This window comes from Vipera ursinii (genome assembly GCF_947247035.1).
Source record: "Vipera ursinii genome assembly, chromosome: 1".
Classification (NCBI taxonomy): Eukaryota; Metazoa; Chordata; class Lepidosauria; order Squamata; family Viperidae; genus Vipera; species Vipera ursinii.
In genome coordinates this window covers 309,213,808-309,241,282 of record NC_139512.1, presented here as the reverse complement: position 1 = coordinate 309,241,282, position 27,475 = coordinate 309,213,808, and the positions used below count along the sequence as shown (strand labels likewise).

The window sequence follows — 27,475 nt, the reverse complement described above, 5'->3', positions numbered from 1 at the left end:
CACACCCCAAGCGGCATTATTACAAAGTCAGCTTAATTGCCCCCAACAATCTGGGTCCTCATTTTACCTACCTCGGAAGGATGGAAGGCTGAGTCAACCTTGAGCCTGGTGGGATGCAAATCTAGAAATAAGGAGAATTTTTCTCACAGGGAGAACAATTAATTAATGGAATAACTTGCCTCCTGGAGCTGTGGATGCACCAGCGTGGGAGATTTTCAAAAACAGACTGGGATGATATAAGGTCTCCTGCTCTGAGTAGGGGGTTGTACTAGAAGACCTCTGAGGTCCCTTCCAGCCCTGTGATTCTAAGTTCTATGTTACAATGAAGAACACTCTGTGACTGATATTCAGTACAACAATTATCAGTGGAAATAAATTACTTGAATACAAAATGTATTGAAATCAGATTAGAGTATTTTATGTAATCACTCCAACTTTTGCCATCATGAAAACAGTATGAACATTTTGTATGACGTACAATTTTGTATTTTTGTTATCAGAAAATTTTCTACTTTTTATTGGGAGAATCCTTCCTTTTTTGAAGGAACTATTGAAGAACGGTAGATTATTATTAACAATCTGTAGTGAAATACACTCAAATAAATATTCATTTAAATATTTATATCACCTATCCACTGTTTTTTTCCCTTTCTCTTTTCTGCCTATTTGCAGAAGTTTGTTGACATGATGAATCTTGAAGTTTCTATACAGTACATCAGACATGTCAAACACAAGGCCCGGGGGCCGAATCCGGCCCATGAAGTGGTTTCATGTGGCCCGCGAAGCCATCCTGTAAACAGTGAGGGAACGGCCCCCACTGCCTTGGCCCTGGCCCAGAGACCCTCCTTCTGCCAGAGACCCTCAGATCTGTCCCACTCCTGCCCAGGCCCCCATAGGCACCCTTAATGCGAACGATGTAGAGCTGGCCACGCCCACCCAGTAGGCCATACGCACTCTAGCCACGCCCACCCAGTAGGCCACGCCCACCCTGGCCATACCCACCCGGCCCCCTGAGGGCAACCACAGTGCTGATATGGCCCTCAATGAAATTGAGTTTGACACCCCTGCAGTACATGAAAGAGAATGAGAATAAATTTGAAATTTAGCTTCCCTCTGCTCCCATTTATTCACTGCACATGGTTGTAATTTTATGGACAGTTACTTGGCACTGAATCCCATTGATAGCAATTACATTCTCCTAGATAAATATCCATGGGAGCAGACAAAGTTCATGATCAATGCTTGTATGAAGACTTACCCATCTACTGTATTTTGTTTTCACCATGAACAATTCCATGTATACTTGGTGGGTTTGATAGTGATAAAATATTTCTATAGATCCACTGCATATCTGCTATAAATACTTTACAGAGAAATGTTGAAAAACCTTTTTTTTTAACTTGTGATTTTGCAATGGCTTTAAACTATTCCGTCACCCTTTGATCATACTATTAGAACTGTTTAGCCATCTATTTTTTGATTTAAAAGATGGTTTCACCCAGGTTTTAGTAAAAAGATTTACCCATTTTATAAATGCATACCTATATATACCTACGTGAAATAATATTACTTTACTAATAATGGATTCTCTCCCCCCCACCCTTTCTCTCTCTTCTTCCATCCCCTGTGTTTATTCTTTCTTCTTACCACAGAAATGGAATGTGAGTCAGACAAAGATCCGCATAATATCAACAATAATATTCATACTATTTGGCTGCGTTCTGTTTGTTGCTCTTCCGGCAGTCATTTTCAAGCACATAGAAGGCTGGAATACATTAGATGCAATTTATTTTGTAGTTATCACCTTAACAACAATTGGATTTGGTGATTACGTTGCAGGTAATGTTATACCAAGTTCTGTATGGAAAAATAAACCATATACCTTTATTATGTATATAAATGCCTTCTCAGTGTATATTGTTGCAAGGGACACTTCCACTAAGCCCAGTATTGATCTAGCAGTATTTTTCCCCATTGTACCAGACTGGTGTTTTCTCTAGGTCTCCCAGTTAGAATTGAAATAGAGACTTTTTGAGTGCAACATACTTGCTACATTCAAATATCTATTTATGTCCCAAATCTTAACGTTGCTTCAAGTTTACCAAACATTTCCCATGAGAAAGAGTAACATTCAATTAATGAATTAACTTTAAAGCAGTAAAATAAAGGACCATCAGGTTTTTAGGTGCTCTTGTATATGCCTAAATGATGGATACAGGTCAATATCCAAGCACTAAAAATGGACAATATCTTGAAAAATCCCTAAATCTTATAAGTTTTCATTGCTCTCATCCCCAAGATCTCTTAGGAGACATTGGCATTCTGAAATTTCACAAAATATCATGAAATAACATGGAAATTTCATAATAGTTTTCTCATTCAATATGCAGCTGTTATCTGGGAATTTCATGTTTGTGGGCACTCTCTTGCAACTCCTGTCTGGAAACTAAGATAAACTAAGATTCTGTTAAATATTCAAGTTAGAAAAAATTAGGATGTCTATATAATTTGTGGTTTATAAGAGTGTATCACATCTGCATGGTAGTGTAACAGTCTTGTAAATAACACTGTGCATAGATAGATCCATACTATACATAGATGTATGGATCTATCTACATGGCTTCTTCAGTTTTCCTACCTGTCTGTGTTCAATTGACAATTCTTACCTCCAGCAATTCTCTTATTTATGCAGATTTATTTTCATGCTGTTACTACATATTATACAAGATGACACATAATCAATCGATTTGCAAAAGTGAATGTTGTTGCCATATGAGCTGCTTACAGAAGGCAGAGAAAAAAATATAAGCTTGAGAATTGGCCTCATACTCATGCCTTGTTATTAATATATATGGGATAGATCATAAAAGCCAGTATTTGTATGTCTGGATATGGTGTGCTGTTATATTTTATATTTATATTTGAATATAAAACATATTTAGTTTGTAAGATGAAAATGGCCTCAGTAACATATTTTTTTCTAGTCTGAACGTTACTTTTTCCTATGTATAAAGGTGTCAGATATACACTGGGTTCTATACCTATTTTGAAAATGTCAGTGACTCTCATGCATTAATATGTATTATAGGAAAATGGACCTAGTTGCACTTGCTTTAAAACTGATGTCTTTTTCAGAGCAAGAACATTATTTTTGTCTTGTATTTATACACTAAAATGTATATCCTGGTTATGTTTGTAGTAAGAAGATTATGTACCAAAGGCCACTTAACTGAAACTGGAGCACCAAGTACATTAGTAGTCTCTACCATTATCCATTAATATAGTAATTTGTCCTTGCAGCTCTCACAGTTTTTATATTTTTCATTACTTTAAAGAAAAGCACAGTGATTAGTATAGCTTCTGTGCATCTGTGCTGTTAATTGTTGTTTCTTCTTTTTGCTGTACCTTGCCATCTTTTGAAATAGAAGGATGGATGGGAGGGAGGGAGGAAAGGAGGAAAGGAGGAAGGATTCAAGAAGAACCAGTTCCCAAGTAGAGAAGGAAGTAAAGGTAAAGGTAAAGGTTCCCCCGCACATGCGTGCTAGTCGTTTCTGACTCTAGGGGCCGGTGCTCATCTCCGTTTCAAAGCCAAAGAGCCAGCGCTTGTCTGAGGACATCTCCGTGGTCATGTGGTCGGCATGACTAGACGCCAAAGGCGCACGGAACGCTGTTACCTTCCCACCGTAGTGGTCCCTATTTTTCTACTTGCATTTTTATGTGCTTTCGAACTGCTAGGTTGGCAGAAGCTGGGACGAGTAACAGGCGCTCATTCTGTTACATGGCACTCAAGATTCGACCTGCCAAACTGCCAACCTTCTGATCGACAAGCTCAGCATCCTAACCCACACTCAAATGACAGAAGGTGGGATTTGGAGCCCAACATGCTTAGAGATGGTTTCTCACAGCAAGGGAGGTTGCTCCGTCTCTTTCTCATGCCTGCAGGAAGGGCAAACACCCTGTCATATGCTTAATGTCTAAGGTATTGACAGGGGTCTTTGCTGTTGTCCCTTCCTCCTTCTAAACCAACTAACAGGTTGCTTCCTGTTGCTCATCCAGGCTAAGGGGAAGAAATGCTCTATCTTAGAAAAGATTAGTTATCGTGAACTAGACAGAACTACCTTAGACAACACCACTGAAGTCAAAATTGTAACTTCCAATACTGTATTTCAAATTCCCAAGTGTTTTAAAAAGAGAGTGGGAGAAAATAGAAAAAAGTTTAGGCTTCAGTCCTCTGTGTAATTAAAAACAACAGCAAAATTTTAGGGACATTAGAATGAGAAATCTCAGATTTACTATACTGTAATTTTTAACCTATGAGAGAGAAAAATAAATTATAACTTGAATTGCTGGTGTAAATATAATGTCTTTTTATGGAAGAGAGAAACCTAAAATAATTTTGTTCCAGGCCAAACACCCACAATTCAAAGAAGGGGTGGTTTTATTTGCTTCACCAAAAAGACTTGCAAACACATGCACTCCCAGTTCAGAGATATATTCCCCCCCCTCCCCAAGTTCATCAAGTTTGACTTACAATAGTTCCAAATCAAAGCAGCATGCAGAAGAACAGTTGGGTGGAGTCTAAAGGTTTGAGCTTGTTGCAGATTCATCAGCCAGTCTAGGTTTAAAGTCAGAGTTAGGCCCCCAGACCACTACCCTTTCCTCCTCCTTCACATTGGGACGAATGACACAACAAAGAACTTGAGTACAATATTGAGAGATTATAAGCAACTAGGCAATAAAGTTAAGGAGCTAGGAGCACAAGTAGTGTTCTCATTAGTACTCCCAACGAAAGGCCAACCCCCATTGAGGGGAAAAAAGAATTCTAGAAATAAAGCACTGGCTAAAGGTTTGGTGTCACCCAGAAAACCTTGGTTTCCTGTATCAAGTCAAAGTATACAAAGTGGGAGTTAAGAAGAAGTTGTCATTAGTGGCGAGCTTATGCCTTCTGCTCCATATTAATAGAAGCCGCTCTGCTGTAACTCATTTAGTAGGACAAGACTCTTTCCATGTGAGCAGATTTACTGTGTCATGACACTTTTTTAAAGGAAGTCCTCACTAAATGAAGGTAATTGGGACAAGAATTTCTGTACTAAGCTATGTGGTCACAAAGCATGTCACATTGCTTACCTATGGCCATCATGGCAATCCCTGTTGCTCTTGTTAAATGAGAATTAGGATCATTAAGTGAGGACCTCCTCACAACTTCCTTCCCACATTGGGGAAGCTGGCAAATCTCAGGCACCTCACAATCAGGCAGGCTGTTCAGTAGCATACACAAATGATTTTGGGTCCAGGTGTGGCTGCTGGCAGGTGGGGAAGGGTGTGCACTTATACTGGTAAATGGAAATGTTTTTGGGTTGGGGGGGTAAGCTGCTACTAGGTGAGAGAGACTTGCCTGAGCGACTTGTAACCTTCCCTTCTGCAAGCCAGCTACACACACAAACACACACACACACACACACACACAGAGAGAGAGAGAGAGAGAGAGAGAGAGAGAGAGAGAGAGAGAGAGAGAGAGAAAGCATTAAGGATGTTCTTTGGTCCAGTTTCTAATTTAGATTACAATCCAAGTTAACCAAGACCATGTTCATCCCATAAATTTGTAGCTGTGTTTTATTTTAATTAATTTTGCAAAACATGAACCATTTTGAAATATTATTCTGCAAATAATGGAAATGAAAGTATCAAATACAAATTATATAAATTGGAGCTTTTGTAGGACATAGACTTTGGATGAAAAATGAGTTATGCATGAGTACAATCAGGTTCAAACACTGGTATATGAAGAATTCAAAAGACATTTACATTAAAAAAAATTATGATCAAAGTTTTAAATTGTTCCTTTCAAATCAATTACATTACTTATTTGGGATGTTAACATTATTTCTATTTCTATTTTGTGTGTCAGCTTTTAATTTAAGACAAAGAATTTGGATAACTTTAAACAATGATTTCATCTACTATTAATATGTGTTTTGTAAAAAAATATACTAAATATCTGAAATCATTGTGGAAGAATTTACACATTGTTGTATAAACCTAAGAGTTTATCTGTAAAGGGCAAAGGGAATTGCTTGAAAGACAGGAGGAAGAGCCACTAACAAAACAGAAGGTCAGATAAGCAGGACTTGAGCCTGAGGAAGGAAAATACCTTGAGAAAATGTCTCAGATGAGACACTCTCCAGGGTTCACACAAAGACAAAGAGAGAGAGAGAGGGAATCGCATTCTGAATTGCAAGAGCCTATTACTGTACCTGTTACACTAAACATAGTCCTTACCTACCTATATGGCATTGGTTTCTTAGTCTGGCCTGGCTTATTGGGAGGAAAGCCATGGCAAATCTAGACAGCACACTAAAAAGCAGAGACATCACCCTGTCAACAAAAGTGCATATAGTCAAGGCTATGGTCTTCCCAGTTGCAATGTATGGCAGTGAAAGCTGGACCATAAGAAAGGCTGAGCGCCAAAGAATTGAGGCCTTTGAACTATGGTGCTGGAGAAGACTCCTGCGAGTCCCTCGGACTGCAAGGCGATCAAACCGGTCAGTCCTAGAGGAGATCAACCCTGACTGCTCTTTAGAAGGCCAGATCCTGAAGTTGAAACTCAAATACTTTGGCCACCTAATGAGAAGGAAGGACTCACTGGAGAAGAGCCTAATGCTGGGAAAGATTGAGGGCAATAGAAGAAGGGGACGACAGAGAATGAGGTAGGCGTGAGCTTAAATGGACTCCAGAAGATGGTAGAGGACAGGAAGGCCTGGAGGAACGTTGTCCATAGGGTCGCGATGGGTCCGACACGACTTCGCAGCTAACAACAACATTACCTATATTTGCTATAACAGTATAATATACTTGGATTGTTTATAAGAACTGTCTAATTTGCACTTCCCAAACTGGAGTGTACTTTCCCATATATTGCAAGGTAGCATGAAAAACGTATATCATTTTACTATGTTTATAGTAAAAAAAAAATACTTTCAATTCATGGATAAAGGGAGAAAGCGTCAGGTTGGTCCCAACTAGGTCCTTAGGAAAGGAAGTCCCTCAATTCCATTTCATTGAAGTGATAGCTCTTTTATTAAGGATTAGTGGTTGCAGCTGAAGCAGGCTAGAACTAATGTTCCATCGCAAAGAGTTACAGATTTTCCCCTTCTCCCCAGCCCTCCTCCCTTGACCGGTTTGTCTTCATCCAATGGTGTGCCACATAGGTCTTTTGGGAACCCGCTCGGATGGTGCAGTTCATATTCCTTTGCCAGGCTCTGGAAGACTAGAACAAGCTGGTTCTCACACCTCTGCTTTCTGTCAACCCTGTCACCCCTTCACATCTGGCTCAACTCTGCCTTCTACCTGCCAATTGCTTACTTCCACTTCCCCCCAGCCCGCTAACAATTTATGGGAGATGACAGAAAATACAAGAAAATAGGAATCGGAATGAACTCAAATAAAAAGTTTTATCTACAGTATCTCTATCATATCTTTCTGATTTTCAGTCTCTGATTGTTCCCTAGATAAACAGAAGTGTGAAGTGGAAATCAGTGTTTAGTTGAACTGATCTTTGAATCTGGTGCCTTTGCTGGAAAATAGTACAATCACCTCTAAAATATAGGATCAGGTTGCCAAGCAGGTTTTGGCTACTGTTGATAGCAGACTAAATGTTTTGTTTGCATTTCCAAGATTTTATTTGATAGTCTGATGCATTCTGTTTATAATGCTTCTGCTTTATTTATTTATTTGTTACAGCATTTATGCCCTGCCAGATTTAAATACATCCATTATTAGTGTCAGTAGACTGCCTCTTAGGTTTAATATGTTGGTGCTGATGACAGGATTGCCCACTGGCTGAGGACTGGAGCAGTGGCCTGGAATATTAAGAGGAAGATTTTAGCAATTTCACTTATTCACTGGAATGAGTGAAATTGCTTAACTTGTAATTGAAAGTACTATTAAACATGCATGAGAGCTTTTACCTCATGTTGCCATGAAATGCCAAAAATACAGGAAGTCCTCATCTTATGTCTTTAGTGGAATCTGTCTATTATGGTTCTCAGTCGTAATGATTGCAAAGTGGATCATCACGTGACAGATTCAATCTTATGAACTTTTTCTTCTGTGGTCATTAAGAAACCCTATTAGCAAAAATGCTAGCAAGCATTTTTGTTGAAAACTGGAAGTTTTATTTTATTTATTTTTTATTTTAATTCCATTTATATCCCGCCCTTCTCCGAAGACTCAGGGCGGCTTACAACTGGGTTTTGGCAGAAACAATGAGTCAGGTGATTGCAAGATGCTACAAATGGCTGTAAATGAGAGCTGGTTGCTGAGCATCTGAAATGCAATCATATGACTGGAGTGTGTGTCCGTGTCCATAAAAAATTTGGAACTGGGTTCTGAGTGGTCCATCTTAACTTTGAACAGTCACAAAGCAACCAGTCATAATTTGAAGAGTACCTGTATTTTGTGCTTCAATCATTGGAGTGAGTTGCTTTATTACTAGATGACACAGAAAATCCAGAAACAGGCATCAATCATAAATGTAATGTAGGAAATAATAAATTTTATATTTTAGTCATCGTTTGTCAGAGTTACTTAGATAACAAAAGTTTTGGGATGCAAGGAAAGAAAAAAGGTAAACAAATTACAATGAAATTAAAACATAGTGGACCTGAATACAGTGCGAATTAAACACTAAATTTCTAAAATGCTTAGTGGGGAAAAAAGCTAAATGCTAAAGAGACAGAGTAAATGATGACTAAAAGGATTACTAAAGTAAATTATTACTAAATAAAGAGTCAAGCTATTCTCCAAAGCACCTGAAGGCAGGACAAGAAACAATAGATGGAAACTAATCAAGGAGAGAACCAACCTAGAACTAAGGAGAAATTTCCTGACAGTTAGAACAATTAATCAGTGGAAATACTTGCCTCCAGAAGTTGTGAATGCTCCATCACTGGAAGTTTTTAAGAAGAGACTGGACAGCCATTTGTCTGAAATGGTACAGGGTTTCCTGCCTGAACAGGGGATTGGACTAGAAGACCTCAAAGGTCCCTTCCAATTCTGTTACTCTGTTATTTAAAAAGAAACAGAAATCTTCTTTCTGTCAACCTTAAGAATTTCAGAGAGAAGGATACTGAACCACAAGAATAAATGAGCTATGTTCAAGGCAGGATCTGAGCTCTCTTGGCCCCTTTTTAGATGAGGCCTCTCAATTAGAGGGCTTAGGTATTAAGCTCCACCTCTGGGCTGCAGGAATTTGGGACAACCAGGAAAAAGGGGTGGCCACACAGCCCTTTCTTCCAGCAGCAGTCCTGAGTTCTCAAGGGTATCACCGCAAAGTGCTCCCTTCCACACAACCTCACATTCCATCGCCTGCCTCCCAAAATCTGTGCTGTGTCATGCCATGTATTTCACCAGCCAGATATTGTAGTCCTACCCCACACATTCAGAATTGTTGACTACCAGTCTAAACAACGAGAGAGTCAGCACAGGGAGCCTTGTGTGCTTGCAGGCCCTGAAGTATTTTATTTCCTTACCTTCACCTTATTTAGGTTGTGGTCTGTATTGCAGATGGGATTCTTACGGTATCTACTGTACTATATTTAAGGAAATTTTACCATAATTTATCACAGTAAGCCACCATCTTGGTAGACAGCAGGCTTATACCTATGATAAGTTCCAAATATTTTGCCAAATATGATGATAGAAAGCTTAATCACAGCTGGAATATAATGTAACTGGTTCCCCTGCTGTGGAAGGACAAGGGTTTCTGAATTCTTTTCTGTGTTGTGAGCAGCATACAAAATAGCTTTCTGTTTATCCAAGGCAATGTTTTTCAACTTCAGCGACTTTAAAATGTGTGGCCTTTAACTTCAAATCCACACATCTTAAAGTTGTGGAGGTAGAGAAACGCTGATCCAAGGAATGAAGATGATGGTAACAGAAAAAGAGAGTTGGAAGGGACCTTGGAAGTCTTTTAGTCAACCTCCTGGTCAAGCAGGAAAGCCTACACCATTTCAGAAAAATAGCTGTCCAGTCTTTTCTTAAAAGCCTCCAATGAAGGAGCACCTACAACTTCTGGAGACAAGTTGTTCTACTGGTGAACTTTTCTCACTGTTAGGAAATTTCTCCTTAGTTCTGGGTTAGTTCTCTCCTTGACTAGTTTCCATCCATTGTTGTCTTGCCTTCTGGTGCTTTAGAAAATTAGAAAATAGCTTGACCCCCACTTCTTTGTGGCAGCCCCTCAAATATTGGAACACTGCTATCATGTCACCCCTAGTCCTTCTCTTCATTAAACTAGACCAGGGGGTAGGCAAACTTGGCTCTTTTATGACTCGTGGACTTCTGGGAGCCAAGGTTGCCTACCCCTGAACTAGACTATACCCATTTCCTACAACCAATCATAAGTTTTATCTCCAGGCCCCTAATCATCTTTCTTGCTCTTCTCTGCACTCTTTCAAGAGTCTCAATACTTCTTCAATAATTTTATTATGATTATTGAATATTTTATTAGAGTTTTCAATATAGTAAAAGATCCATCCTTACATCATTTTTCTTGCTATTGTACCTTTCTCCATTGATGTTTTGATGATTCATGGAGTTTTATTCACTCTTGTTCAATTTACTAATATTTATATATGAAAAATATCCATTGCATCCTTCCCTAACTGCAGTATTCACATGCTCTTAGATCTAAGAGGAAGCAGTTGACAGTTAATTGATACGACCTTTAATTTTCCTTATACTTTCTCCCAAGAAATGTAGGCATTAAAACCAATGAAAGCAACATTAAGTCTAGTCTAGTCTAATGAAGAGAAGGATGAGTGGTGATATGATAGTAGTGTTCCAATATCTCAGGGGCTGCCACAAAGAAGAGGGAGTCAAGCTAGTCCCCAAAGCGGCTGAAGGCAGGACAAGAAGCAACGGATGGAAACTAACCAAAGAGTTATCTAAGTTCTAAGTTATCTTTATCACTGAAATTGCATTAAAGTTCTAAACTTTGCTTGGGATATAATTCTATTTGTTCATTTAATGTTGAGTTGACTTCAGTCTTACCTGTGTCCTATGAGTTAATAACTACTAATAAATAGTGAAAAAAATGTAAATGACTGGTAATAGGTATCCAATACAAATCTATATTTATTTGATTTCTTTTTAGGGGGATCAGATATTGAATATTTTGACTTTTACAAACCAGTTGTGTGGTTCTGGATTCTGGTGGGTCTTGCATATTTTGCTGCTGTGTTGAGCATGATTGGTGATTGGCTAAGAGTTATATCCAAAAAGACCAAGGAAGAGGTAAGGACCTTCCAAGAAATTTGCAATTTTTTTTATTAATACTGTAACATTTTAATGGGTTTTGCCGCTTGCTATTCTCATAAATAGCCTAGATTGGACATTTATGTGTCATAAGTATTATTTGTATCAGTATTTATTATTATTATTGATTCAGGTTTTTTTACCTCACTGCAATCCAATGGACAATGAGTATCTTACCAGTAGAATAAACAAAAATACCAAAATTAAAAAAAAATGAAAACCCATAAAACTCAAACAAAGAGATAATGACCCAAATGGTGTTTGGAAGTGTTGGATGTTTAACATCTTCTGGAAGGTGTCCAAGGGAAGTGTGGATCTAACCTCAACCAGAGATCATTCTGGCACTGCCACTGAAAAACAACACTTCCCATTGTCTGACCTCCCTCCAATCCTGCAAAAGTGAGGAACAGTCATCTATTTCTTCTGCCACAATTGTAATAGACTGACTTCTGTAGGAAGATGCTGGTGAGCATCTGAGTTGCTGCATTTTGTTCCAAAGAATTATCAGATTGTTTCTAAATATGGCCCTATAGAGTACGATGATGGCAATGATAAGGGCACATGTTACAAGGTCCTCCTGTCTCAGAAAAGCCAAAACTAGCTCGTCAATCAAACCTGCATTTAATCACTCTCGTCCACCCCTGCATGGTCTTTACCTACTCTTCTAGCAGGAATTATGAGTCCAAGAGAACTTAAAGCCATGGAGCTGCTTCTTCATGGACAGTGCCTCCATCTCTACAATAATTTCTAGGTGTACAAGAAAATCCTAATGTACAAATTTTATTACTTTTCAATATTACCCTTTTCTCTCCCATCTCTACCTTAAAATCTCCAAGCACTGAAATAGGATTTTGGCACCATCCTCAGAGCAGTCTGGGATCATTTTGAATAGCTAAATAATATCTTTCAGTGGCTTTATATAGTAACAGGGAGAAAACTGATTCCTGAAGTACAGTACAAAGGAGGAGCCACTAAATTGATTTCTCCTCCTCTATCACTACTGACTGGAACCATCTACCAAGATAGGAGTAGAACTACTACTCCCAATCTCTAACCACCACAGGTCCCTTTCAACTTCCTTATTATTATTAAGACATATCCAATACACCCTCCTCCTATTTTGTGCACAACAACAGCAACATGGTGAGGTGGGCTGGATTGAAACAGAATGACTGGCTCAGTCACTCAGCTGGGTGTCATTTGCAGTTCTCATCATGCTGACAGTTGCTGCTGAGGTCTAGTATTTTATCTTTGTCTGTATAAGTATTTTTTATCTGTATAAATACCTTGAACACATTTGTAACTCTCTCTTAGCTGATCAGTGAGCTCTTCCCCCTACAATAGTATTAGATGTGCATAAACAATAAATTTGAAGTCCTTGACCTGTGAAAATCCAAAGCTTTAAAATTTGATCATGAGAATGTCCTGGCAAGAATGTGCTGTAAGTGCCAAAATCATGTTCTCTGCACCACAAGCTATTACCTCTGGATCAGGGAGTTTCACATAGCAAATGAATTCCTCAAAATCTTTGGTTGCCACTTACTTAGCATATATTGGGTAGGCAAATCACCAAAGCTTATGATTTAGGATGAGTTTAAATATCAGAAGCACTTGAATGCTTCATTTTATTGAAAATTTGTTTTGTTTGCAACCCGTATACTTCATTTTGTACTTCATTTTGCAATATTGTGAACTAATTAGCCTCAGGAATGGGTTCAACTGAAAGACAGCCACTAAATTAGATCTAGTTCTAATTCATGTTAGTGATATTTTTTTAAGCACCGGCCTGGGTGGTATTTGACTGAACCTTCTATACTTCTAGATATAGAGAGCATGTGATAGACATCAGTATTTCATTATAGCTAAATAGTATTAAATATTATTTGAATAAATAACTAAAATAAGTAACTGCACAGGTAGAAATAAGACATTCCAAAAATCATGCCATTTCTGTGAAGTTCACAGCTTGTTTTTGCTTTATTTATTGAGGAACATGTAAATATATCAATTGTAAAATAATAGTTGATATGACTCTGACTCACAAATCAGTATTTTGATTATTTGTGAAAGAGATTATAGTTTTAGAAGATAATTATAGAGTTAGTGGCTGACAGTAGTTTCTCCCTTTCTCTGTCTCTCAGCAGGTAACTTAGACAACAATTGTACTATGCTTGAATAAGAGAAATGCTCTCCTGAGATACTCTTTTGCCAGCGGATATGTTTTACAGGCTATTTTAAGAAAAATCAAAACAAAATTTCAGTCTTATAATAAAATAGTCATATTGACACATACCCCATTTGGATTGCAGTATTGATTTATATGGATCTATCTTTCAAAATTGTTCAGAAATTTCAGTGGGTCCAGAATGTCCTAGCCTATTGACTACTTGCAGCAAATACATGACTCCATTCATTGCCTATCTTTCTTTTGCAAAATTCAAAGCGTTATTATAATGTGTAAAGATCTATATGGCTTGAAATTAGGCTATTTGAAAGATGATATTCTTCCTTATGACCTGTCCAGACTTTAAGATGCTGAAAAGGTCTTTTTATTTGATTATCACCATCAAGATATATCCAGAGACAATGCAAGATAGTGCCTACTCAATTACTTTTTCTAGGCTTTGTAATTTTCTGTCAAGAGAGATCAAGCTTTTTTTTTTTGTCATCCTTCTATTAGCAGGAAAAAGTGTGGTTTTTAAAAAAAATCTAGAGTAGTCTTTGGTGTAGATGTTTGGATTGGTGGTGAGAGGTTTTATTGATGGAATTTTTATTTGCTTTAATGGTGTTCTGTTATTTTTTATTGCTTTTCTTTGATATTTTTGCTTTTTATTATCATAGGCAGTGCAGATATGAGTCCCTATAATCAATGAGAATTTTTCAGTTGATTTCATAAAACAGTGCCCCCCAACCTTTTGGCCACCAGGGATTGGTTCCATGGAGAAACGTTTTTCTGTGGACCGGAGGGAGCATGGTTTTGTGTGTTGCCTGCATCCCGCAGAGAGGGCTTTGCTTTTTGGCATGGATTGGTTGCTGGCATGCTGCGGACTGCTGCCAGTCCATGGACCAGGGGTTGGGAACCCCTTTCATAGAGAGATGAATTTCACAAAACAGGTTGGTTAATTCCATAGAGAAAGGAAAAGGGAGGCAAGAAATATCAAGTGACATCAATATTGCTACTTCTGGGCACCTATTTTACTACTAAATTCACCTTCACAAAGATTTATAAAATAGAGTTACAAAAATGTTTAAGGGATGTCAGACTAAATTCCGATGGCATCCCTGGTATCTAATTTTGACACTGACCATTTTAATCTGATTAAGGTAAAGGCTTCCTTGTCCAGTCATGCCTGAATCTAGGGCACGGTGTTCATCTCCTTTTCGTAGCCGAGGGAGCCAGCATTGTCTGAAGACATTTCCATGGCCATTTGGCCAGCATGGCTATACATCAAAGGTGCACAGAATGCTGTTATCTTACCACCAAAGTAGTACTGATTTATCTACTTGCATTTGCATGCTTTCAAACTGCTAGGTGGGCAGGAGCTGGGGCAAGTAATGGGAACTCATCCTGTTGCCCAGTGCTTGGGTTTCAAACCCAGGCTGTCAGCTTTGCAACTGACAAGCTCAGCATCAGCTAAATCAACTAGGTTCAAATTCATCGCTAAGGGGGAGGGAGGCTGGATTTGAACATGAGTTTCTCCAAAGTTAATCTGCTAGTAACTACTGCATCTCATTATACATTACTAAAACTTGTTGTCATGATCTTTAACTGGACAAAATGGTGCATCATAGAACAATAATTTGGAACCAACGTACCTCAAAAAAATCTTATTTCATTGAATGTGCCCCAAATATGGGACCCCTCGGGAATGAAATTTGGGAAAGCTGTGACTGCTTCAGTGCTACCGGCTCCTGCTACGCTGCTGGGCTGCTGCTGTGGTCATGTGATCTGCTTTTTTGCCACCCATGGTCATAACACAACAGAATACAGGTTATCTAAAGGTAAAGGTAAAGGTTAAGGTTAGTGCGTGCTAGTCGTTTCCAACTCTAGGGGACGGCGCTCATCTCCGTTTCAAAGCCGAAGAGCCAGTGCTTGTCCGAGGACGTCTCCGTGGTCATGTGGCCGGCATGACTAGACGCCAAAGGCGCACGGAACGCTGTTACCTTCCCACCGTACTGGTCTCTATTTTTCTACTTGCATTTTTTATGTGCTTTCGAACTGCTAGGTTGGCAGAAGCTGGGACAAGTAACAGGCACTCACTCTGTTACGCAGCACTCGGGATTCGACCCGCCAAACTGCCGACCTTCTGATCGACAAGCTCAGCGTCCTAACCCACTAAGCCACTGCGTCCCTTTTACAGGTTATCTAGTTATCTATAAAACCCTTGCTGCTTGCTTGGAGTGGGCTTGAAAGGGAAAAGACTTTGTAAGATTTTTTGTTGGAATACGAAAAAGGGTGAAAGACAAAATAACTTTATCTTTGCATTTAAATATGTAGTCTATGAAACAGGGCTTATTTAAAAGTTAAAAAAGCAAGCAAACAATCCTTATTTTGACTATTCCAGAAGAATAGATTGTTATAAAGTATAGCTATGGTCTATAGATACATATTTTTCTTTCATGGTATGAAATTATTATTATGGTTTTCAGGTATTCTATATCTGAAGAGTACGGTTGTTTATGAGGATAGCTGTGGGATACAGGTACACATTCTACCTGGAGTCATCCAAGTGACTTTGGGTCCAAAAGCATAATGAGCTTCAATCATTATAAAACTTCATACTCGTTTAGATGGATTATAAACTACAGAGCTTCTTAAGTTTGGTTCCTGGGGTATTCACCCTCACTTAAATGCATTGGGGATAGGGAATTGGAGAGAAAAAAAGACCAGAAACTTATTAAAGGCCACTAAGAATATTGTATTTTCTGCTTGAAGAAATCCCTCTTTAGGCAATCTACAAAATGAGAATGGAGCAACTTTGCTAGCCAAGTATCCAGTTGGCACAAGAACCCTGCTTTCTAGTGACTCCATCTGAGTCATCTGTTTTTGAAATAGATGCACACTCAGCACTCCCTGAGATATTGAGAAAAGTTATTTTGGAAAGTAAAGACAGCACACTCTCTATTCTAGTCTTCTGCCTGACTATTGTGACACAACTATTCTTTCTAGTTAGCTCAGTGTAGTTTCAGGAGGATAATGGGAAGTTTTAATTTTAAACAACTGACAAAAAACATCAAATGACAAAACATCAAGGAAAAAAATTACAGAACTTCAGACAATGGATTGCTGATAACATTAAGACATTACAGGAAAGGAAGTAAAATATATTAAAGCCCTCTCAAGCCTTTGATAATTCACCTTGTTCTGCAATGGCTTGTACCTACCTGTTTTTATTGTACTTAATTTTCCACTTATGGCAATAATGTTATAAGGATATATAATTCTATATAATGAACAACTAAATGAAAAATAATCTGCATGAATCCTATGGACTCACATATACAATAAAATACCTTTACTTCAAGGGAACATTTGTTTTATACTAAAACTATTACTCATTCCATTCTGTCTATATATCTGTTAAACTATGATGTATGTATTAAATAATGCTTATTGTTCAGATCACATATTCATGAGGTTTAGTTTGTTATTTATTTATCTGTTTGTCAGATTTCTTATAGCTGCCATACTCCAATGGAGAGAACCCCCCAAATAAAAAATCCATAAAAAGAGATAAAGCATAAAAACTCACAGACAGCCCCCCAAATGATCTTAATATCAATGCAAATTAAACAAAACAGGACTCCAAAAATACAATAATATATTACCTCTAGGTTTTTAGAAATTTCTGGAAGCCTAGGAAAGAGGGCACTATCCTTAAATTTGATTAATTGTATTGTGAAAGCAAGAGAATCATTTAAAAGGCAGTAGACAGTGGTGGGATTCAGCCATTTCGCACCACTTCGGCAGGACTGGTAGCTAATTTTTTGTTGCCCAGGCCCAGAATGGACTTCTGGAAGCGGTATCCACACAGAGAACCGGTTGTTCACATATTTGAATCCCACCACTCGTGGTAAAGTATAGTAGACTATTTTATAAGGGTGCTGTGGCTCAGTGAGTTAGGACGCTGAGCTTGTCGATCAGATGGTCGGCAGTTTGGCGAGTCGAATCCTGAGTGCCACGGAACCGAGTGAGCGCCTGTTACTCGTCCCAGCTTCTGCCAACCTAGCAGTTCGAAAGCACGTAAAAATGCAAGTAGAAAAATAGGGACCACTACGGTGGGAAGGTAACAGTGTTCTGTGCACCTTTGGCATCTAGTCATGCCGGCCACATGACCACGGAGACATCCTCGTACAAGCACTGGCTCTTCGGCTTTGAAACGGAGATGAGCACCGGTCCCTAGAGTTGGAAACGACTAGCACGCATGTGCGGGGGAACCTTTACCTTTACCTTTTTAACAATAGGAAATTGTATCTCCACCGAAACTGAATCTCCAGTAGTAAAAGTACTTGAAGCAATCAGTACATTAAACCATATCACTTACATTGGAAACAGGTCTCTGGACTATTAGTAGTTTGCAGATCAGTTGGAATGGCTGTTTATTAAAATATATTTTAGCCATTTTTTTCTCGGCTTAGACAGTAGCAAAAATGTTATTGACAGAATATGTTCACAAATGGCAAAATCCAGTTTATAATAATCAATACCAGTTTATGGTGATGGATTGAGAGGAGTCAGTTTGCCCTCCCTCTGCAGCCCTCCATGTACACTTTATAAATTTGCTCCAGATGGTTTTCTAAGCTGCCAAATCATTTTAAGAGTATAAAAGCTGTGAGAGGGAGAAGAGGAGGAGAAAGTTCCCTCTCATGCAACTCTGGAATGCACTCATTATACAGAAATAATAATGTGTATGTTAAGTGCAGGCATGAATATTATTCCTATTCAAAACACAACAGAAAAAAGGGGTTACAAAGCACACTATTGGAGTTGCAATTTCAGCTACATAAAGGACGGGTATTTCAATCATGCAGCATCAGTTACTGAGTTACGTATAGCCAGGCTACAAATTAAGATTAAAATTGAGTGTAGCTTGAGAAAATGTCATACCCCAAGGACAAAAGAAGGCTGAATGGGCACTAAATATTTTATAATAGGAAGAATAATTAAATTACAATAGTTTGTTGCTTATATGCTCTGGCAGTCTGAAAATTGCATAGTTCTCTGCTTGTAACCTTTTGAGCTTCTGTCTTTAGCAATCCATGGGAAAGTGAGCTGCATTATGAAAATGTAACATTTCATTTTAGTGCATTTTAGGACACAGAACTATTGGGAGTCCAGAGAATCTATCTGGACCATTATTATTGCAAACTATGTTCAGATACAGCAGAAAAGAATAATACTACTATATATAGTTCTGTTTTCAATCTGATACATAATTACTCTTCCAAAAACAATCTTAGCTGTTTCTTGTATTTTCTACATTAGTTGTGTAGGGTTTATGAATTGTTTCTGTTTAAATGCATCTAGGGTAATGTTAAAAGAGTTGTGGACAATTTCATTTCTAAATTAATATTACATAGACTACAGAGACCCATTGTGATAAAACAATTTGAATCACTTAATTTATCATAATTTGTAATGCTACTTTTGTAACAGTTTCATTGTTTATGCATATCCAGTGAGCTAACTGGTCAGATATAGGCTCCATCACTTTAAGTAGAGATTGGATGATCATATGTCTGGAATGGTGTAAGATCTCCTGCTCGTGTAGGAGGTTAGACTAGAAGACCCCCAAGGTCCCTTCTAACTCTGTTTTTCTGTATTCTGCAAATAGAAAAGCAAAAATTATTACAGGTAGCTGAGGTGCCTAATATTGGAAAATCCTACCAATGGCTAGAAATGGCTGGATTAAAAGATAGCACTGAGGCACAGATCATAGCACGACAAGAACAGGCACTACAGTATATACCAGATCCATTCTGCAGGGGCTGATTGCACTAGACAGGATCCAAGGTGCAGAGTATGCAGAGTAGCCTCAGAGACAGTCCAACACGTAGTGGCAGGGTGCAACATGCAGGTAGGAACAACATACATTGAATGGCACAACCAGGTAGGGGATTCCACAGAAGCTAAGATCTTGTGGGATTTCCAGACAGGAAGGCAGATATTGGCCAATCAGGGTAGGAGACAAGGATACAAGGACCAGAAAACAGCAGTGGTGGTAGATGTAGAGCTGACAAGTGACAGCACTATTAGGAGAGAGTGTAAAAAACTGGAGAAGTACCAGGGTCTGAAAGAGGAACTAAAGAGAGTGTGGAATGTAAAGGCCAAAGTGATTCCAGTGGTGGTAGGAGTATTTGGGATTATGACTCCTAATTATTTGGGAGAGAGGTTTCAACAGATTCCAACAACAATTTCAGAATTCTCTGTCCACAAGAGTTCAGTGCTAGGAACAGTTGAGATCCTGCACAGATCCCCCTCAAACCAGTGGTGGGATTCAACCAGTTCACACCACTTCGGCAGAACTGGTAGCTACTTTTTTGTTGGACTTCTAGAAGCGGCATCCACACAGAGAACTGTTGGAGCATTCAAAACTTCTAGAGGCAGGTTGTTCCACTGATTAATTGTTCCAACTGTCAGGAAATTTCTCCTTGCTTCTCTCCTTAAATAGTTTCCATCCATTGCTTCTTGTCCTGCCTTCAGGTGTTTTGGAGAGTAGCTTGACCCCCTTTTCTTTGTGGCAGCCCCTCAGATATTGGAACACTGCTATCATGTCTCCTGTTGTATAGTGAGTTCTTTGGAGGCAGGAAGCAAGATGAGAGGTTTCAAACAGGAACATTTCTTTATTGATGCAAACAAGAACAGAACTGAACCAGAGGCTTCTGCGCAGCTACTTATATAGTTGGCCACTAGGCAGCGGCCAATAGGTTTAAAGGAATGCATTCTGCGACTGTTACGCAGACACTTTAAGCAGCATTGAGCAACCTTAAGCAGCATTCAAAAGACACATAAAAACAGTTCAAGTAAAATCCCAATACATTACACCCCTCCCCCCTAGAATGTACACACATTCTTAATATTATTTGAGAATAAAGTCTTGCAAATATGGTGGTGGTCTGCGTGACCTTGCAGATCACCTGGGGGATTCAGGCAACTCCTGGTCCACCAGCTAACCTGTCGGGCTGGGTAGACCAGGACTCATGAGTTCACGAGAGTCAGATTGACTCGAGTCCCTTTGGCTGGCCATTCCAGGTTGGCTCAGACCAAAGTCCAAGGAAGAAGCAGAGTTAGCACAGTGGCTGTCTTGTTCGGGTTGATTTTCCCCATCAGGGGACCCATGTTGCACTCCCGGGCTTTGCCCATCTACGACCACCTCCCTGTTGTACTGACTGGTTGAATCTTCAGAGCGTGTGAACTGCCCTGCTTTGCTGCCAGTTTAAGGCTCTATTTGCAGACCTGCCATGAGGTCCTCGCTTAGTGGCCATTCTGCAAAACGCTTCTGCAGCTGATCAATATGGCGGTGAATGACCCGCCCCCCCATCCAGAGCCACCTCGTAGGAAAGAGGTCCTGAAATTTTGATAATTTTACCCAGCACCCACAAGTTCCCATGCCCATAGTTTCGGGCCCACACCCACTTGCAACCCCCTTGGAACCTTTGGGCGAGAGGTGTTTGCTGCCACCCAGTCAGGGTGCAACTTGTCCAGTTTTGTGATGAGCCTTCTTCCTCAGCGAAGCTCTGCTGGGCTCTTGCCTGTTGTGTACAAGGTATAGTGTGCTGGCAAAGCAAGAAAACAGCCAGCCTATGGTGCCAATCTCCGGTCACTATGCGCTTGAGTGACTCCTTTGTTGTGCGCACCATGTGTTCGGCCTGCCCGTTAGTTGAGGGGTGAAAGGGAGTTGATGTTGCATGCCTTATTAGGTTAGTCCTCATGCAGGCTTGAAACTGTGCTGCTGTGAACTGGGCCCCGTTGTCTGAGACTACGACATCCGGTAGCCCGTGAGTGGCAAAAAGCTTTCTAAGCACCTGGATGGTCCTAGCAGTATTCATAGTTGCAATAGGAATTACTTCCAACCATTTAGAGTGGCTGTCGACCACTATCAAAAATAGCTGTCCTTGAAAGGGCCCAGCGAAGTCAATATGAATCCTTGACCACGGTGTATGAGTTTCCTCCTATCTGTGGACAGGAGCATGTGGCATTTTTGGCCGTGTAACACCCATGTACTTGGGCCTCAATAGCCTTGTCTAACCCTGGCCACCATAGGTAGCTTCGTGCCAATGCCTTCATCCGGACTATGTATGAATGTCCCTCATTCAGAGACTGAAGTACACAGTGCCTCTATGAACTGGGGACAGTAACCCTGCTCCCCCATAATATGTAGCCTTTGTGAGCTGAAAGCTCAACCCTACATGTGAACTAGCTCTGCAGGTCCAGGGCTATTTTCAAGCCACCCAGTGTGAATCCATACCAAAACTCTACTTAAAACCTTGTCTGCAGCAGTTTCTGCAGCCACCTCTCCAGCATGGAGGGGAAATTCAGGCAAATCCTGAACTGACAAAATGCCAGCTGCTGGAGCTGGATCTGGCTCCACCTGTGGAAATGGCAACCTGTTAAGGCTGTCTGCATGGCCCATGTCTTTGCTGGGTTTGTGAACTAGCCTGTAGCTGTAGTGTAACATTGGGGTCTCTTCTCCTGAGTTCCTGGGATTCTATATTGATGCTGAAGGCATCCACCCTTCTGAGTCCAAGCTGAAGGCCATTCAGCTGGCACCTAGCCCCAGGTCAAAAGGAGAGCTTCAGGCATTCCTGGGTCTCCTTAATTTTTTACCATGCATTCCTTCCTAACAAGGCCACAGTGGCAGAGCCGTTATACAAAAACACCCCATGGAAGTGGACCAAGGTTCACAAAAACAGCTTTAAGGCAGTAAAGTCACTACTGTCCTCCAATTCAGTGCTTACGCACTGTAAAGAATCATTGCCTGTATGCATTGCATGTGACGCATCCCCTTATGGGCTGTGGGCTGTTTTAAGCCATTTGGAAAGTAATGGGACTCAAGTCCCAATTGCCTATTATTCAAGGACATTGTCCTCAGCTGAACGCAATTACACTCAAATTGACAAAGAGGCCTTGGCCATTGTGGCTGGGGTGAAGACACTTACTTCTTTTCAATTTAAGGCCTGCTTCGTGGAACCATTGAAGGATGGCTTTGAGCCTCCTTGCAAGCACCTCAGTGGACTCACCGGCAATGAGCACATTGTCGAAATAGTGGCAAACCCCCAGAATGCCATTGAGTGTACACTTCATAAATCCCAGGGGCTACGCTAACCCCGAATTGAAGGCGCTTGACTTTAAAAGCCCCCCCCTGTGTTACAATGGTTTGTGTAGCCGCTGTGGCCTTGTCCACAGGTAACTGCTGATAGGCCTGTGCCATATCTAATTTAGTGAACACGGTCCCCCCTTGCAGCGATGCCAAGATGTGGCTAAAGACTGGCACTGGGTTTGCGTGCTGCTTAAGTGCCCTATTTATGGTGCACTTGTAATCAGCACAAATTCTGACCTCCCCATTGGCCTTAAGTGGCGTTACAATTGGGGTTTCCCATTCACCCCCTGGCTGACTAGCTTGTCCAGCTCTGCATCAATTTTATGTTCAAGTGCAAATGGCACTCTACGAGGTTTGATCCTAATAGGCATTATGGCAGAATCAAATTTAAAGGCCCTTGTACTCTCCCAGGCTTGTGTCAAAAACATCCGCGAACTCCTCACATACTGACTCCAAGTTCGCCGCTTGTGTCTGGTGGATTCCAGTGACTTGGATGCCCAGAGCATCAAACCAATCAAGCCCTATTAAGCTCGTTCTCTGGCCCTCCACCACAATCACATCCAGCCCCCCCCCAAAACCCCTTGAACTTGACAGCCAAGGTGGCCTCGCCTTTGACGGCAACTCAGGAGTTTTGGAAGTTAGTCAGAATGATGTTGGATGGCCTAAGCTTGGCCCATCTCTTGCTACGGTTGCAGATGAACCGGAAAGTCTCCAGGGAAATGATGGACACTGCGGAACCTGTGTCCAGTTTCATCCTGCAAGGGACGCCTTCCAGCTCGACTTGAAGCTGAAGTCTTGTCTTAAGGGGATGGCAAGCTCCCATGTGGCAAACGCTCCAACGGCTGGAGCAAAACCCTACACTATGCTGCCCCGGGGCCCTGGTACCTCTCCTGATTGGAACATCTGATTGGCAGTCCTTCTGGCGACCTCTGCAGACTGATGCGATGTGACCAGTTTTCATGCAGGCCCAACACGTGGCTGTCCGGAACCTGCAGTCCGCTCACTGGTGGCGGCCACCACATCCCAAACCCTGAGGGAAGGGAACTGCCTTGTAAGGAGTCTTCAGTTCCTTGTTGTGGTGCCATTGGATCTTGTCAACTTTGTGGTCGGAGTCAACATCTTCTGGAAGTTTGGCATCCTCGTGGTGGATGGCCTCCTCGTGCTGAGTGCTTTTGGCGGGCCACATGGCCTTCACAGCTCTGCCGGCAGCTTCGTCTGCCATGACTTCTTTTAAGGCTTCCTGGAGCAAGAGAGTCTCTTTTGCAAAAAAAATTCTGTTGCAGCTCTCTGCTTTGTAGTCCACAGATGAATCGGTCTTGAAGCCTTTCTTCTAAGTCTGAAAATTGGCAAAGGCATGAAGCTTGTCTCAATGCTGCGATGAATACTGTGGCCGTCTCTCCAGGTTGTTGAACTCGTTGTTCGAAGACGTGCCTCCACGCAATCACTGACAGCTTGGGCTGGAAATGGTCACCGAGCCCTTTCTTCAGGTCTGCGAAAGTAGCGGACTCCAACTGCGCCGGTGCGACTAAGTTCTCCACAATGTCGAATGTTGCAGGCCCGCAGACACAGAGGAGTGTTGCGGCCTTCAGGCCATCTTCGGTGACTTGGTTGGCACGGAGGTAGTTTTCTACTCTTGAGATGTAGGATGATCATCTCTCTGGGTGAGTAACATCAAATTCCTCAAGCTTTCTGACTTTCGCCATCTTCGGGAAGTCTTCGTGGCTTGGGTCTCTCATTGCCTCGTCCTGTTTCTTCTGTAGGCTCTGGGACTGGTCCACAGGGGTGGTGGTTGCTAGCGTGGCTTGCTAGGCTGACCAAGGGGGGGGGAACATGTTCGCTGCCAGGCGCTTTGCTGGTCTCACCCCTTAGTGACTTTCATCTCTTCCGAAGAAGCAGGATCCTATCCTCATTGCCAGTGTTGTGTAGTGAGTTCTTTGGAGGCAGGAAGCAAGACGAGAGGTTTCAAACAGGAACATTTATTTATTGAGACAAACAGGAACACAACTGAACCAAAGGCTTCTGCGCAGCTACTTATATGGTTGGCCACTAGGCGGTGGCCAATAGGTTTAAAGGAACCCATTCCTGCCCCAAATTATCTAATGATCTTCTTGGAGGCTGCATGTCTGGCTAGTCAGCGACTGTTACACAGACACCTCAATTGAGCAACCTTCAGCAGCATTCAAAAGACACGTGAAAACAGTTCAAGTAAAATCCCAATATATTACATCCCCCCTCATCCTTCTCTTCATTAAACTAATTAATGATAACTCTGCAATGATAGATGAGCTTTGATTTGAGGACAAAGAAGGATGAAAATATTGGAATGGGATGAGCTCTTGCTTGCTCTCTTTCCCACCAGGACTTTGGGCTGTATGTATGTAGGTGTTAGGGGGACGCTAGCTCAGCAATTAAAGACACTGAATTTGTCAGCTGGAAAGTTGACAGCCTGAGTTCGAGACTTGAGTGCCATGCAATGAGGTGAGATATCATTACTTGCCCCCGCTCCTGCCGAAAGCATCCAAATGCAAGTAGATAAATAGGTACCACTTCAGTGGGAAGGTAGCAGTGCTCTGTGCATATAGTCATGCTGGCCATATGACACAGAAATGTCTTTGGACAATGCTGGCTTCCTCAACTAAGAAACAGAGATGAACACTGCCCCCTAGAGTTGGACACTTCCCTCTCTTTTTCCCCCCCACTAGAAAGGGGGAAAATGTTTATGAATATAGATTTTTGCATCTGTTTGTAAAAGAGTGGTTTCCGTGCATGGGAGCAGTTCAATACATAAAGAGGGGTTTGTTTTATAAATGGACTACCTTATTTTATAGGAAATTATTTTCAATCAATAGTTATTAATTTCATTAATGGTTTTTTTGTGCTGGTTTTGACATGCTTTGGCATATAACATTTGGATGTGGTATGTGTATAGATACACATTTGCACATGTGAATACAAGTAGTTCTCGTTTAATTACCATAGTTGGGATTGTCAACTTAGTAGCTAATTACATGCCTGCAACAGACTTATGATGTCACTTCCCTTTGGTCATTAAAGGAATCACTGCAGTCATTAAGTGAGAAATCATGTGATTGTGACTTACCGTACAATTTTATTTCTATGTGCTCTATTAACTCTGCTTGTTGAAAGCCAGTTGTGAAGTGTGTGAATGTCCATCATGTGATTGCGATATGCTGTGACAATTGTTAATAGGAGAGTTGGTCACAAAGCTGGTTTTTTCACACTTTTGTAATGTTGCATGGTTGCTAAATGAGGCGGTCAGTAAGCAAGAGCTACCTGTATGTGCAAAAATACCCAAGTGTGTCCCACACAACATTTATGGAGAGAGGGTTATGGGGACTGTTTTCAGCTGTGTAGACAATCCTGACTTGGCAAGATGGGGGAAACTGGGTATTACATAAGAGTTTGGGGTTTAGAAAGTTTCACTGTCAATTCTTCTTTGGGCTTGGAGGTTATTTTAGATTCTGCTGATTCTTCCTTTCAAGTTAATGTCATAATGAAAATCATCCAATAATGTCCTGAACTTAATTAGTTAAAGAAATACTTATCTCATATCATCACATCCATCCTCTGAGCCCTATATGCATCAGATGGGAAAATGTTAGTGTCAAGAAGCATCTTATTCTAGTGTATTGTTAAGTTTCACATTATAATATTATGCCGCAGTGGAAGGAGAAGCTGGCAATTGTTCTGCTGACTTGACTAAAACTGTCACTTGCATTAATCCTCAGTTGGAATTGGCCCTAAAAATAGAACTGCGACAGCTGACATTTTTCTTTTAAAAGCCTTCTCCATCTAAATATAGAAAGGCCTATGTTGCCTCTCACAGGAATTATTACATGCACAAGCCAGAGTATCCATAAATAACCATGGCATCTCCCCTGGTAACAACACATAACATGTATTCTGGATTGCTGGGAATTCAGCTCTCCTGTCCAGCTGGGATCGTCTCAGCTGTCAAGCCTTAATTTTTAAAAGTAATTTCACCTCACTGGCCTATGTAATATTATAAAAAGAGCTGTGAAATGTTTTTGAGGTAAAGATCTTAGATGTCGCAGTGTGTGTCCTTTTTATCAGATGAGCAAGGAGGTGGCTAAATCCTTGCACTGAAATAAAATAGAGCTTAATTAAATAGCCAAGGAATAGAAAAAATCTCTTAGAAAGGATAGCTACCTACTGTCAGGTTTTGAACACATTTTTTTTTCTTTGCAACTGTATCTAGATACGCCATTTTTTAAAAAATAAAATAAAAAATGCAATGCAATACTAACCGTCTTTCCTTCCTCCCACCTGATTCCTTAGGTGGGAGAGTTCAGAGCTCATGCAGCGGAGTGGACAGCCAACGTTACCGCAGAGTTCAAAGAAACCCGTAGGCGCCTGAGCGTTGAGATCTATGACAAATTCCAGCGGGCTACCTCCATCAAAAGAAAGCTCTCTGCAGAAATGGCAGTGAATCACAGCCAAGACCTGACTCCTTGCAAAAGAACCTTGTCTGTCAACCACCTCACCAGCGAGAAGGATATCTTGCCTGCCATCACAAAGACAGATAGCATTTATATGAATGGCTTGACTCCTCACTGTGCAGCGGAAGAAATTGCTGTGATTGAGAACATTAAGTAGCAGTGACCTTGAAGCCTGATCTTTTAATAAGAAGCCACCTATGGTTTAGACTTACCTTGTAGGTCCTGATTATTTTCCCTCTGTCCATAACCGATGCCAATAGCATTTTTTAAAAAATCATATGCATGAGTTCCAACAGAAATCTACCCACAATATGGAGTCATCATATTTCTTGAAAGACACAAGATGAATGGCACTTTGGT

General features: G+C 40.7%; 1 protein-coding gene across 1 annotated transcript in view; it reads left to right on the top strand.

The window, feature by feature from the left end:
* The window catches only part of KCNK2 (potassium two pore domain channel subfamily K member 2), a gene marked incomplete at both ends in the record, with an annotated part of 106,117 nt that extends 78,845 nt beyond the window's left edge, over nucleotides 1-27,272 (top strand). Inside the window, 3 exons of the mRNA XM_083348779.1 lie at nucleotides 1,653-1,839; nucleotides 11,153-11,292; nucleotides 26,955-27,272. Coding sequence (XP_083204905.1) covers nucleotides 1,653-1,839; nucleotides 11,153-11,292; nucleotides 26,955-27,272 — 645 coding nt within the window. The remainder of the gene's footprint in view (nucleotides 1-1,652; nucleotides 1,840-11,152; nucleotides 11,293-26,954) is intronic.
* Between the last annotated feature and the right edge of the window lie 203 nt (nucleotides 27,273-27,475).